Below are 14,535 nucleotides of genomic sequence, written 5' to 3' on the forward strand. Positions count from 1 at the left end.
GACAGATGCCCCGGACTTCTCTTTTCTTTTTAAAAAGACTATTTATAGTGCAGCAAATAACTACTGTCACCATTCTTACCGCCACTGCCCAGTTCCTGTGTGAAGGATAGCCAAGCTTCCCAGCTGCTTATATACCTGGTCCAGGTGTTGGTGATCAATGAATCCTTAATGAGATCCTTTACCTGGGAGAGATAATCTGCCAAAAGGAGGTTAGACCATATTTTGCTTTACTTATTAGCTGCTGGGCCCACTATGAAACATCACCATGTCCCTCCTAAAAAGTGCCTCTGCCACAACATTTTATTTATTTTTTATTAACCTCTGGGGCAAGTTTCACTCTAAACTAAATGCTGTGTCTTGAAGCACCTGAGGACTAGATGCATTGACATCAGTATACCCAGCTAGAAGCTGGCTGGCAAGTTGTTAACACTTATCTGACAATAAATGCTACCCCCTGTGTCCCAGCTCTGTGACCCATATCTATACCACCACTACTACTAGTAAAAGCTCAATGCTAGTTTTTCTGCTGTTTTAAAAAACACCACTGACCATTAAAATGGGCCCAAAACCCATTTGTTCCAGGTATATCTGTGAACAGGTGATTTTTGGTTAAAGAGTGAGCTCTCTTGCCAAGGTCCAACCCCATTAATTGAGCTCAGAAAAAAGCTCCCATACTCTGAGATCCTCCAACACTTGGTAATTAAGGTTAATTCCATGGTGTGGAGCAAATCCCCCAGCCAACAGTTTCTCAAACCTGCGATAAAAAGCCCCCTCTATCACATTGTAGGTAAAGTTTCAAATCCCATTAACTTTACAGTTTTTCCCTCTGTTAACCTACACAGACCTACTTTGGAACTCTATCTCTATTGCTACATGCTAACATGGGAGTGAGTTGTACTGACTTATCCTCTGCCATGGGCCCACCCTGACTCCTGTGACTCCTGCAGTAACTCATAGAGAATGCTGCTGAGTAGCTAAGGGCCAACTAACATGAAATAATCCAAATAATGGGCCCTGCATGCTCTTTTAGCTTTCTGCTCCACACACTAATGTATAGGTGACCTGATTTTCTCAAAATATGAACACGAGATAGAACATCCCATCAGTAAACATTTGTCAATCTAGCAACCTCCATTGAATCTACAACCTATACGGTAGAAAAAATGCATGGATGTGGGGGCAAAAGGCAAAAGAGTGATTCTGTGTGCGGTTGTGCCATAAGTACTCCCTGTTTAGTTTTTTGGTTTTTTTTTAAATATTGTACAGCTGCCATGTCAAACGACTGAAATGACACGCTACCCAATTCCTCCTATGTAAGATTGGGGTTATATTTTCCCACCTTTTCTTTGGGAACTACACCAAGAGGCAATTATAAGTTTTTTCATTTGCAGGCTAGGGAAAGATGCATTCTACCTAAGAGCAACTCTATTGTAGATTTTACTTTTGAAGTACTTGGGAGAACTGATGGGTTTATTGAAGATCCCTAATCTTTTTTCTTTTCTTTTAGTGATTTAAATGGTAAAATCCAACCAAGCCACTGTTCCCAGATCCTTATTACCAAACGCTAGGGCCAGATAACATTTATGTAGCCCACTTTTTAAACGCTTGTGGCACTACCGGCTGTTTCACTTTAGTTTGGCGCTACAGGAGTCCTGAGCCCCCGCTTACTACGGGGGTTTACAGGGATTTCTCCCTTAAATTGCGTGCCTCCACCCAGGGATGGTGTTGTGGAACTATAATCCACCCCCTGGGAACTTAATAGATTGCTAGGCCCCTCTTGGGACCCACGTACTCCTGGTGTAATGTACTCCCTCTTGGAGTTATTCCTTACCAGCTTGGTAGTGGTCCTCTGGGCTTGGCAGATATTCACAGCAGACACAGTATTGTATGTGCAACGGTTTATTAGGCAGAGACCTCTCCAGGAGTGGCACATATTATGGATACAGCATGCAGGGCATATCTCCTTACTACTCATTGAGACCCTTTTTCTGTTGGATCACTTACGGTACTCACGCCAAGTGCTCCCTTCTAGGTGATCTCCCCGGTACTCGCACCAGGAGGCACCCCCTCTTGGAGCCCTCCCCGGTACTCACGCTAGAAGCCTCACCACAGGGACCCACACCGGTACTCACACCTAAGCACCCTCAAATCCGGGCTCCTGGACTAGCGGTGACCTTGTCCACCTACCTAGCCACTTGTGGCCCTGCACTCCAGCAGATGTAATGCTGGGAGGTCTTAACCTCACTACCACTCCTGGAGGGGCAATGTCTGCCCATTCTAAACTCCTTTGTCCTACATGACACTCCTGGAGCGACCTATGACATAGAAACTATCTATAACTGGACCGGGGGAGCTCCTCTACCCAGAAGCTATCCCAGCCTAAAATGTCTGCCAGCACATGGCTGCATCCCTTTATATAACCTGCACGCCACCTTATGGCTACTGGTGAGAAATGCTTATTACCAAATGCTAGGGCCAGATAGCATTTACACTAGGCATTTCTGTTCCCAGATCCTTATTACCAAACGCTGGGGCCAGATAGCATTTACACTAGGCATTTCTGTTCCCAGATCCTTATTACCAAACGCTAGGGCCAGATAGCATTTACACTAGGCATTTCTGTTCCCAGATCCTTATTACCAAACGCTAGGGCCAGATAGCATTTACACTAGGCATTTCTGTTCCCAGATCCTTATTACCAAACGCTAGGGCCAGATAGCATTTACACTAGGCATTTCTGTTCCCAGATCCTTATTACCAAACGCTAGGGCCAGATAGCATTTACACTAGGCATTTCTGTTCCCAGATCCTTATTACCAAACGCTAGGGCCAGATAGCATTTACACTAGGCATTTCTGTTCCCAGATCCTTATTACCAAACGCTAGGGCCAGATAGCATTTACACTAGGCATTTCTGTTCCCAGATCCTTATTACCAAACGCTAGGGCCAGATAGCATTTACACTAGGCATTTCTGTTCCCAGATCCTTATTACCAAACGCTAGGGCCAGATAGCATTTACACTAGGCATTTCTGTTCCCAGATCCTTATTACCAAACGCTAGGGCCAGATAGCATTTACACTAGGCATTTCTGTTCCCAGAAGGCTAGACATTAATCAGTATTTGAAAAAACTTTTCAGTCAGAGAATCTCCTTCTTTTGCTTATATCCTTCTTCCTCTCATCCCCTGTTTATAACCCAATGGCCGCCTTTGAAATCTCAAAGACACAAAACAACTGCCTTCTTGGACTTAGGGTCCAAGTGACCATGAAGAAAGATGATTACAAAACATGGGAGTACCCTACTATAGCAGCTCTTTAGACTGTTGCAGTGGATCTACTCTCACTATGTAAGAGTCTTGCCCTTTGGCCCTTAACCCTCCTTTACACTGCCTTAATTCCCTCACCTTGGCAGGACCACTCACTTGTCCTACTGTTTGCCGATGACTGAGGACTTGCTTGTAGCTGCAACTGTTGCCCTGTTAATGCTGCAACCTGCTGTTCTGAATGTTTCTGAGCAATATGTTTGTATGGATTGGACCTGTAATGAGAGTTAGGGAGGGGAAAAATAGGCACCACTCCAGGACTTCAAAGCCTGACTGCATTCACTGACTGTGTATAAGGGTTCCATGCCCAGTGGTGATCTAAGGCCATTGTGTTCCTTAAGGACCCCAAGCAGCCCAACATGCTGGCAAATAACAAGAAGCCTGACATTTGGAGCAACACATTTTCCTACTTGGGGGCTAACTAGCTTGATCATGAGGCTTACAAGACTGTTATAACAAAATGCATAATACATAAATACAAAACCACTGCTGTGTGTTTGTTGTATAAATTTGCCACATCCAGTCCAACATACAATCACTGTGGCCATACACTTTTGATGTCTAATAAACGGAAGTCACAAACTGCTGTACATAGGCCTAACTAGTCCTGCACTGTACACAATGGAGGCAATTATAAAAAATCCTAACTGTACAGCCAACGTAACCTGGCCACACATTTTCAGACATTAAAACCACAGTGACCCACATTTTTATATGTGTAATTAAAAGAACTGACTGATTCCTATGCGCAGCCTTAACCAGCCCTCTACTACACACAACTGAGGAGGTTATAGAACCATCCTAACTATATGGCAATGTATAATAACATGTAAGCCAACCACACCCATTCTGATATAGCAAATGCCATGGCAAACATTTTAAATATTCCTCAAAACATAATTTGCCAATTTATTTACAGTGGCCTAACAAACCATTCACTACAGAACAATGTAGGCATATAAATCAGTCCATGTGCATCCGTTAATAACCCCCCCCAGACTGATTTCATCCGGCCTATTACCCACACAGCCCTTATAGGGCTTATTTTGTATTCACTGCACTCAGCCTCTTCTCACCATACAGTATATAAAGTGCAAACTCCTCCACTAGCAAGGCTTGGTAAGTGTGCCCACTCACCAGACCCAGGGAAGCAAAAATCAAAACATTCAAGACTTTGAACTGAAATCCGTATGGGTTATTGGACGAATCCTCACAAGCCACAATATGAAAAGAGGAGAGAATACAAAAATAGTGTAATAAAGTTTATTAAAGGTAAATCCTGCTCAATGCAGAATACTCACATATACGATGAACAAGTAGTCATATCATAAAACAGCTCAACTCATTTTGCGTTATATTCTTCACACTTCTTCAAGAGCAACAAAGAGTTCTTTGAGAGTTTGGTATAAGATTTCATTAAAACGAGACCATTTATAGCACTTTTATCACACATTGTATTTCAGCCCAGGGTCGGACTGGAGGGGGGGGGGGTGAAGTTGTAGGCCCGAAGCCCCAGTGGGCCCTGCACCCCCCCAATGAGCAATTGTGTGTAAAGGAAACTTACCTTCAGCACGTTGGGGGAGGGAGACTGGCGAATCGGGGGAGTGCCCTGTGGGGTCTGGGCCACCGAGGCTCACCAGGGCTGGGTCCCACTGAGTTTTTCCTGGTGCCCCAGCAGCCCAGTGCGACCCTGTTTCAGCCACTCAGCTCTATAGTCTACAAGTTTGCACTGGCAATCTGCAGTGGGCAAGAAAAAAGCATATGGCACTCAGGACTACAAACAAGGGTAATACCCTTTTAAAAGTTTATTGCGGAGGTGCAACGTTTCGGGGCAATGTGACCCCTTTATGCTTGATAAAGGGGTCACATTGCCCCGAAACGTTGCACCTCCGCAATAAACTTTTAAAAGGGTATTACCCTTGTTTGTAGTCCTGAGTGCCATATGCTTTTTTCTTGCTATAGTGTATTTGGAGGGTGCCGATCCCTCTAGCAGTGTGCACCGGACAAAATAACTTTTGGAGAGTGAGGGTGTGCGGATAAGGTCTCTGTGGTCTAGTAATCTGCAGTGGGCCCCATTCCAGCTTGGGCTCAGGTAGTTACGTCACATATGATGAATTTACAATTAATTACAAATAAATTTGCAGGCTTACAACACAGTTGATTCAGTCTTCAGCAATGCACTGAGATTAGCAAGGTATTTTAAGTGCTTCCCAAAAAAATACAGTATTTGAACATGAACTGCATGTTTAATATGGAGAAATGCCAAATATTGGGCAAACACACTTCAGCATTTCCATCATATTTCTTCCTTTGAATCAGCCTGCCTTACTGAAATGGAGAGTCTAGTGCCATCCTTATGTGGATTTTTACTTGTATAAATGTTTAAGCACATTGACTGGGTATTTATTAAAGCCTTAAAGAGATACTGACACCAGAAATACAGTGTGTATGAGGACATAGGAGCATATTTATTACAGTGTGTAAGCCAACAATACCAATGATGTTGCCCTTAGCAACCAATCAACAATTTGATTTGAGCGGGCACCTACAAGATAGAAAACAAAAGCAAAGATCTGATATGGTCGTCATCACCAGTGATGTTGGTTACACACATAAATTTGCCCCTTAGTTGTACATTGGAGCAATTCACTCCATGTAAGTAAGAAATTATCAGTTTTGCCTTTGGGTGACTTGGTTAAAGAAGTGCAGGCCTCATAGAAATCTCAAAACAAATAGAGTAATGCTGTCCAACATATTACATGTTGCGGCCCTATTATTTCTCATACAACATGTTCAAGGGCCAAATTAAATGAAAATGATGTCATACAGTCAAACTTATGGAGTCATGAGTAGACTGGGGGCCATAAAAATCCTTTGGAGGGCCACATCCGGCCTGTTGGCCTCCAGCTGGACAGCCCTGGTCTAGAACAAGTGCTTCAGAACTGGAAAAAGCACCACATTATCTGGAAGCACTAATATAAATATTATTACATATAATTGCATTACTTCTGGCGTGAACCTGTAAATTTAACTACACTGCACTGATTAAACCTTGATGAGTCATAGCCAGGGGCATTGTGGCCTCTAGTGCCGCCCTAGTGGATGCTGCCCCCTCTGCACTTGGTTTTTGTGTCGGAAGTGGTTCTACGGGGGGTTCACTGCTAGTGCAAAGCACACAGTCGCATTCTTTACACTAGAAGGGCTGACATTCTGAATTAAAAATTGAATTTTGGCTCTTGAAGTTACCAGGAATGGCTTTTTAACACCCCTGGTAACCTGAGGGGCGCTGCCATCTGAGGCGAGTTTCTCAACTCACCAATGGCAGCAGTGCCCCTGGGTATAGCTAGTAAATGCTTCTCTATATTGATGTTTCTTTATATTATATATATACAGTACAGTATATATATAATTTCTTTCTAAGATTCATGATATTGGCAGGAGAGGGGCTGGCAGCATGCTTTTGCTGTATGTAGATTTTCTTTAAATCCATATATTGTAACTGAGCATCAGCTCGTACCTACTAATGGCCAACTATATTCCTGGACTGCCAGCAGCTGCTGGGTCTGCTGTCACATTGTTACCCTGTCTGATCACCTTGTAGCTTGTAACTGATATGTAACAAACAATACACTGATTATCCACACCATACTTACTGTTATTATGTACAAACCAGCACACTAGCATTTTACCAAATTAAATGTATCAAATCAAGCTGACTGATAACAGTTGAGCTTTTTCTAATTCTGCTTATAACCCAGCTGTGCACCCCTGGTATCCTGCTGTTTAGAAAACAAAGGAATATTTAGTCTGTGGTTTGCCAAAGAATGCAATAATTTCCTGTGTTAGTCATGCCTCACCCGAGAGTTATTGATATATCTGCACTATGGGAAAGGGATCAGCATTGAAACAAAAGGTATCGGATATGATTACCGTAAATGGACTGTTGCCCCAGGGTAATTACATGGCCACAGGGCCCAGCTTTGCAATAATATATTTTATACTCCAGCATTCAAGGAAAAAGAATAATTACAGAATTATTAACACTTATAAAAAACACTGAATTCACATATTTTTTTAAATTTTCCCTAGAAATGTTACTTTGAAGAAGGTTTAAATGCTTGCCCTTTTATCCTGCTTGTGTTATACATTAAATTCCATTCAGGGAACACTGTGATCCTAAAATAGCAATGGTTTGTTATTCAGAATATATATATATATATAAACTTAAAACAGTACAGTACAATGCATTGAACAGGAAGTCTGGAAAATTGTAGTGGTTATGTATATGTACTAAATATAAGTATGGGAATACTGTTGTAGCTAAAGTACAGCTCGAGGGCTTAAATCAGGACAAATATGCTAGTAAGGGAGAAGTATGCCTCATTGTTCAACATGAGTTCAATGAATAGGACTAATGCTGATTATACATTTTGCCTAGTGTTTTAATTAAGATATAACCAGGTAAAAACTAAGTAAGCTTTATCAGAAAGGTCTATTTAAATAAAGCCATAAACACTTATAAAACCGCCTCAGTGAAAAGAAACACCAACTTTAATTCCTTTTATTCTGCATAATGATCTTCTGTGTCAGACTTCCTGCTCTCAGAAAAATCCTTCAGTGAACGGCACAAATGTGCTCAGTTTATGCCTCTCTCCTCCTCCCTTCTTCTCTCTCCCCCTTTCCTCTCTGCTCTCTCTCTCTTCCACTCTTCCCTCTCCCATCTCTGCTTTGTTATCTGAATTGAAAGCTGTTCTGTGCCTGCCAGCTGCTGCCTGGAAGTAAAGTCAGACCCAGCTAAAATGGCAGCTGCTATCTTTAACAGAGAGAGAGCTTCCAAGGCTGTTTATGGTCAAGCATTCTGCAGAATAAATATAGCGTTCTAGCCTGCACTATTGTTATTAATCTATTGGCAATAAAATGCCAAAATGCCTTTTCTTCTCCTTTAAATCGTGGTGAGGAGTTCTATTTCCATTTGATGCCTTCATATTGAAAAACACAAATTAGGACCCTACCAAGGCTTATGGTGGCCACACTAGGCAGATTTCAGATGCTGATTTGGGTCCTTTAGACCGATTTGGCAGCATATCTACTTGTGTACCAGCACCCCTAAGGGGCCTACAGGTTTGATTTTCCTATTGGTCGACTCGTTAATGTGGTCCTCTGTCCTACAGCCCATACACCCGAGGGCCAAATGATCGAATTAGCCCAATATCACCCACCTTAGGAATGCATATCGGCCAAAGATCTGCTCGCCAAATGAACGGATATTACCATGTAAGGCCACCTTTAGTTAAATATTATAGAAATATTATAGTCTCCCATTAGATACTGATAATTTTGGATTTCGTTTTATTTAAGTGGTCAGTTCTCTTTCCCCAGCCTGAAAAAGCAAAGACAATGAATTGCTGTGAAGCAGAGAATATAATACCTCAATAGGTTTTCTGCCGAGAACTTTCAAGCATGCTGGGAAATTAACCACATAATTACTTTAGGTGCAGTACCTATATTGAGGCAACTGCTCATTATAAACCATACAATATACCCTTAAGTCAGTCTAAGCATCCTATATTATCCTATATCAGCCTCCTGTATCATTACATGTAAGCATCAAGACTGCAAAGAACCACACAGTTCCCCACAGCTTCTGCAAAATAGAAGAATAAAATAACTTATCTGATTGTTTATTTTTTTATTTAATTTACAGTAAACAAAGTTAGCAGAATATATATAGCTATTAAACAGTGGGTAATCTCTACAGCGGCCAGCGCCCTTCAAGTGTTGTAGTTGGTTCATTCTATCTCTCCACCTGCAATAAAGGGAAATGACAAGGGATAGAAGTTGTGAGCAAGAATAATGCAGACAGTCATGATTCCTGACTTCACCCTTTCTCTAGCCTAACCTGCACCCTTTTCTACTACCATTTTAGCAGCAGCTTAACTTTCAGAATAAAACCTCCTTATATAAGAAATGTTCTCTATTTTGTCCTTAATGAATTGTCTCACACAGTCTGGTTTAGAGCAGAGCAGGGGAGGCCTCTGCCTTGAGCTCCTAGCTTACAGGGCACCCTTATGGAACACATAGATAAATATTCACTATATATTGTATAATAATTATTTCTTCAGTATATGCTTGAGTAATGTTCAACCTGTGCCCCTCCAGTTATTGTTAAGCTACATGCAGTTTATAGGGGCCTGAGCCTTTCTACATTGTAAGTGATCCCTTCTTTTCTCTTGCCCTACTGCTAAAGCTTTTCTTCAGGATAAATGCCTCTTGGCATCAATGCCAATTACTGTACATAGGGCTCCACCTTTGGGGAAGCAAAATCCGGACAAAGAGGGTGGGGCAATTAATCTGACGCAGACTGGTGATGTTGGGGGTGAAACTGTGACATCAGGGCACAGGCCAGAGATATTAGGGGGCAGACCAGAGGTATTATGGGGCAGGCTTAAACTTCCATCTGGAGAAATTAGGTAAATAAGTCATTGTGACTCTAGTCTGCCCAGTGGTGTACCTTCGTGTAGAGTCCTGTAATGAACTAATTTTTAAAACCCAAACCCAACCCAACCTTCACCCTATGAACCGGACCCATTTTTCTACCCACTTAGACCCACTACCTGACCCGAAACTGCCATCTGTGCAACCTGATCTGTGACCCGCTGGCAACCATTAAAGCGGAAGCGCTATTGCTGAAATTGCAAGTAACATCAAGTGATGATCGGTGATTGGCATATCACTGCGTCATTCTCAGAGAGCCCTGGCCAGATTTTCTAATTTGGAAAACCAGGCAGACAGTTTTGACCCAGACATCCCTCCTAAATCCAGTCTGTTCAGGTCAAAACCAGACAGGTGACAACCCTTGGGTACCCAACCCACAGCAGGCCTTCAAGTGTTCAGCTCCCCCCCAGAACAGATCTTCAGAGGAGGCCAGACTCATACATGCAGGCCCACTATGCCCCTATCCCACCGCTGCCACGCTGTCACCCACATTAAACAAGTGAGTGGGTGGAAAAGTTTAAAGCAGCTGGAGAGAACTACTTAACAGCAGACCCCATGATCTGGGCCTCCTTTTACCCCAGGATCTCCCCACAACCCCAGAGTCTGCTGTATGGTAGTTACGCCACTAGTCCACCTATGCCACAAGCCTCCCGTCTTACCTACAGGCTCCTCCCCATCACTTTCATGGACCTGCCCCCTGCGCCTCAATCGGAATTTCTCCCTGGGGGTGGTATCATGACTGTTAAATGATTCGCTGCTACGAATAGTCGAGCTCAATTTTGCATGACGTGCCCGAATAGGAGAGCCTAGGGGAATAGGACTGGAAGGTGTGACCGAGCTTCTGCTACGACGAAGCGTAACTGTACCTAGCAGAGCCAAAGTCAAATGATATATTATTTGTCAATTATAAATATAAATTTTACAGATAAAGGCAAGAAAATAATAGCTATGTCCAAATACACACAAGCAGGTTAACAGGCTTATGATGAATTTCACCCTAATTTGTGAGTGAATGTGTAGGAACAGTTGATTGTAAGCTTCATTACTCAAGGACTGATGTAAATGATAGAAAATCTCTATAAACCACTTTGTAAAAAAAAGTGTCTCGAGATTTTTTTTTTTTGTATTTAAACTTGTCAAAATAATAGTAGAGCTTCAAAGCATACATTTCTAGCAATTTACATTAGTTTGAGCATTTTTGTTTTTACATTCTTAACAGCATATCCCTTTGTAGTATATGTGGGGTAAAAGGAAGCTTTTATACATTTTAAGTGTCTCGAGATTATAATAATAACAGGTCAGGTCTAGTAAATAATTTTCAATTTAACGTTGCACGTTTTTAGGACTTAAGTCACTAATTAAAGCATGGATATAATAACAACAACTTACCCCTAAAGGTATGTTCATTCATTTATTTTCTTACTTTTAGTGGTTTTCTCTGGGTCCAATGGTGGTTCAGCAGAGGGGGTGAGGATGCGGGAATCCCCTGGTCCTCTTGGGGCTCTGTCTTTTGCTCTAAGTAGTCGCTTCATCTTATCTGTTATCCAATTGCTTTTCCGGCTTTGGTGGAGAGAAGAAAAGACAAGACACCCTCATATTTGTGCTAAGGAAATGTGCTCATCCCACAGCTGAAAACTACAAATACATCTCAGGCATATTTTGCAAATCAGTATTATGTTGTCTTTGTTATCATCTGTCCAACCCAATGAACTTTCAGTCTACACTGAGGGAAAATAAAATATGAAGTAAAAATATGAAATAAAATGACTAAACTGGTTTTCTATTGCCATTATTCATTTACTTTGGTTTTCATAGAGGATCCTTGTTAGGTATATCAGAAATCAACTTAGTCCAGTTGGACCCCTTAAAAATGTTAAATCTGAAGCTGGTACAATATATTGATATCCAGAACAGTTGCATCTCTTGTACCATTATAGCTGCCTGGTTGATAAGAGCATGTATTTTACAGGCATGACTCTTCCCACGGCTCACACAAACTTGGTTTGCCCCATTCCAATTGCAATAGAGCTCGGGAATAAGGGGATCCCTTTGTCTCATTTGTAGAGCCATGACATTCAGTTTCCCCTGTTTGTTATAAATTAAAACAGCTGCTGCTTGACTTGGTGGGGCTGTATAAATAAATGACGACAAAGCCATGATTTGCACCAAATCCATACAGTTTAGGTTCAACCAAACATGTTACAGCAGCCCCACTGGCATTGGCCAGAATCAACAGATGCTATTCTATTCTGCAGCCTATTCCCACTCCTGTTAGGCCTTGTTTTCAGTACACTCAGCATCCCTCTCAACCCAAAGTTGGTTACTCTAAAGTTGTTGTAAACTCTAAAGCTGGCCATCCATGCACCAATATAATCGTACGGAACATAGTTTGGTATGATTTTCGGACCATGTGCGGGCTCCAAATTATCTGTTCCTTATAATATTCGCACCATGGCAACCGGTCATATAGCCGATTAGACAGGTAGAAAACTTCAGTCGGATGGAGATAAAATCTGTGCATTTATTGTGTATCTGACAATATCCTTGGGGGACTTACAATGTATTTCCAGGAAGTTACTTTCTTACGATTGATTTCTGCCAACTATTTAATGTTCAGAACATCCTCGATTTGTCATTTTTAGGGCTTCATCTTACAATTTCAGCCTGAATGTTAGTTTTAGATCGTTGCATTTAAACATACGATAGATATCCAAACGTTAGTCAGAAGAAGACTAAAATCTGAACCTGTATGGCCACTTTAACTCTTCTCTCCACTTGTTACAAACAATATGCCAGTTTATAATTAGAGGTTAACCTTTGCTTGCAACATTCCCTATAAAGCTTACCTGTGTGGAACTGGTGCTGGTTCCAAAACTCTGTACTGATCCATGATTTTATCTAGTAGTTTCTGTTTTTCATGTTTCAGTTCTGTCAGTTTCTCCCTGGCAATAGAAAAGAAAAGGGTAAACTTAAGGTTAGGAACATCATTAAACTGAGTTTGATCTTAGAACAGAGAAGTCAGAATTTGCCATCTAGACCCAACCATTTAACCTCATAAATCAGAATGATAGAATTCTCTCTGCAATGAAGCTAACACCTATGTGGCTTTCCCACTGCAGCAGTTTACTCCTAATCTACAAAAGGCATGCCAATAGGGATTTTCATACATTGTACAGCTGGAGAAAATTACATTTCTTTGTTATGTAATATTATCGGCATAATGTCTGAAGCCCCTTTAGATGTGCCACAGCCTTCAGGCCCTTTGCATGGTGCAATAGCTTTTTTTTTTTAGATCCAAACCATGTTGATTCAGAGTGTAGAAGGTAAACAACAGAAATGTAATTTATTGGGAAAACCCAACGGTCGGCTGGTAAATGAGCAATGTGGGACTAAAGAATAGTCACAGCTTTATCCTACCTGTAGCGTCTCTCCTCCTCCTGTCTCAGCTCCCCACTCTGCAAGCTGCGCTCTAACAGCTCTCTGTTATCACGGCTGAGACTGTGTATCTGTGACAGCAGGAGATTGTTTTGGTCCTGAATGGTAAGCTTTACCTGGGATAAAACCTGAGAGAAGGTGAAAACTAGTAACTGCTTTAATATATACACATATAACATGGATTACTATATTCTCTGCCTTAAGGTATTACTAATATTGAATGGGGGTATAGGTGTTAAGAATTAGGAAAGGGCCAAGGCTAAATTGCACTAGCCCCAAGGGACGTTTCACTTATGTCATTACCTGACATTGTTCTGTGAGTGCCGTGTTGCTGATCTCCAAGCGCTGTACTTGCTCTCGCAACTCGCCACGCTCTCGCTCCAGCTGATCTTTCTCTCTATGCTCTGTTCCTAGCTGCTTCTTCATCTCCCGGAGATCTAAAGATCTCTCCTCTAAGGTCTTGTCCAGGTGAGACAGCTCTTCTTTCAGTCTGTGGGGTTAGAGCAAGATTCCATTTTCCTGCAACAGCTTCTTGCTTTCATTTCCATAGATGCCCCCCTATATATACTGCATATATATATATATATATATATATTCTCTTACCTATGCTGTTCTTCCTGCAGATTTTGGTTTTCTAATTGCGATTCATGTATTGTCCCCTCTTGCTCCTGCACTTTTCTTTTAAGTTCTTGTTGCGTTTGCTCTCCCTGCACAGACAACTGAGAAAACCTGAACAGAAATCAGACATAAGATATAAGAACCATGCCAGCTGCCACCCCCATCACTCTGTTCCTCCAATAGTGCCATATTTTGTAAGTGTCCCTACATACTCTAGTGCCTAGTCTTACTGTTCTGCTGATCATTCTTATGATATTTGGGCTATACAGTATACTGTAGATGAGCTAGGGTAGTTGCCCTAGGGCAGTGCTGTCCAACTGGCGACCCCCCTCTGTGTGGCCCTCTGGCTGCTTTGATGGCTTACTCTTGTGTAAGCTTTAAATGGTATCAGTACTGTGATTAACTGGCCCCCTGCATGGCTCACACCTCAGATTCAGGCTGTAAACCCTCTGTATTGTTTAAAAATATAACCCCCCTGTGTTGTTCACACCTTTTAATACCTACATTGTTCACCCCCTGCAGTGTCCACACCTCAGGCTCAGGTTGTAATCACCCACATTGTTTACCTGTTCACACCTCAGACAGCAGTAGAAACCCACAAATAAACCATGCACACTACAAAAAGAACATATACTGAGGTGGTATTGCAATTAAAAAGTTTTT

At 41.9% G+C, this 14,535-nt stretch overlaps 1 protein-coding gene across 1 annotated transcript in view; it reads right to left on the reverse strand.

Annotated features, from left to right (window-relative positions):
* Positions 1–8,998: 8,998 nt before the first annotated feature.
* The window catches only part of ccdc88b (coiled-coil domain containing 88B), a 36,843-nt gene continuing 31,306 nt past the window's right edge, over positions 8,999–14,535 (reverse strand). The window contains exons 15-21 of the mRNA XM_002938699.5: positions 13,858–13,983; positions 13,558–13,744; positions 13,237–13,382; positions 12,666–12,761; positions 11,243–11,379; positions 10,479–10,685; positions 8,999–9,130 (exon numbers count right to left, since the gene is read on the reverse strand). Coding sequence (XP_002938745.2) covers positions 9,114–9,130; positions 10,479–10,685; positions 11,243–11,379; positions 12,666–12,761; positions 13,237–13,382; positions 13,558–13,744; positions 13,858–13,983 — 916 coding nt within the window. The 3' untranslated portion in view covers positions 8,999–9,113. The remainder of the gene's footprint in view (positions 9,131–10,478; positions 10,686–11,242; positions 11,380–12,665; positions 12,762–13,236; positions 13,383–13,557; positions 13,745–13,857; positions 13,984–14,535) is intronic.

This window comes from Xenopus tropicalis, chromosome 4 (genome assembly GCF_000004195.4).
Source record: "Xenopus tropicalis strain Nigerian chromosome 4, UCB_Xtro_10.0, whole genome shotgun sequence".
Lineage (NCBI taxonomy): Eukaryota > Metazoa > Chordata > Amphibia > Anura > Pipidae > Xenopus > Xenopus tropicalis.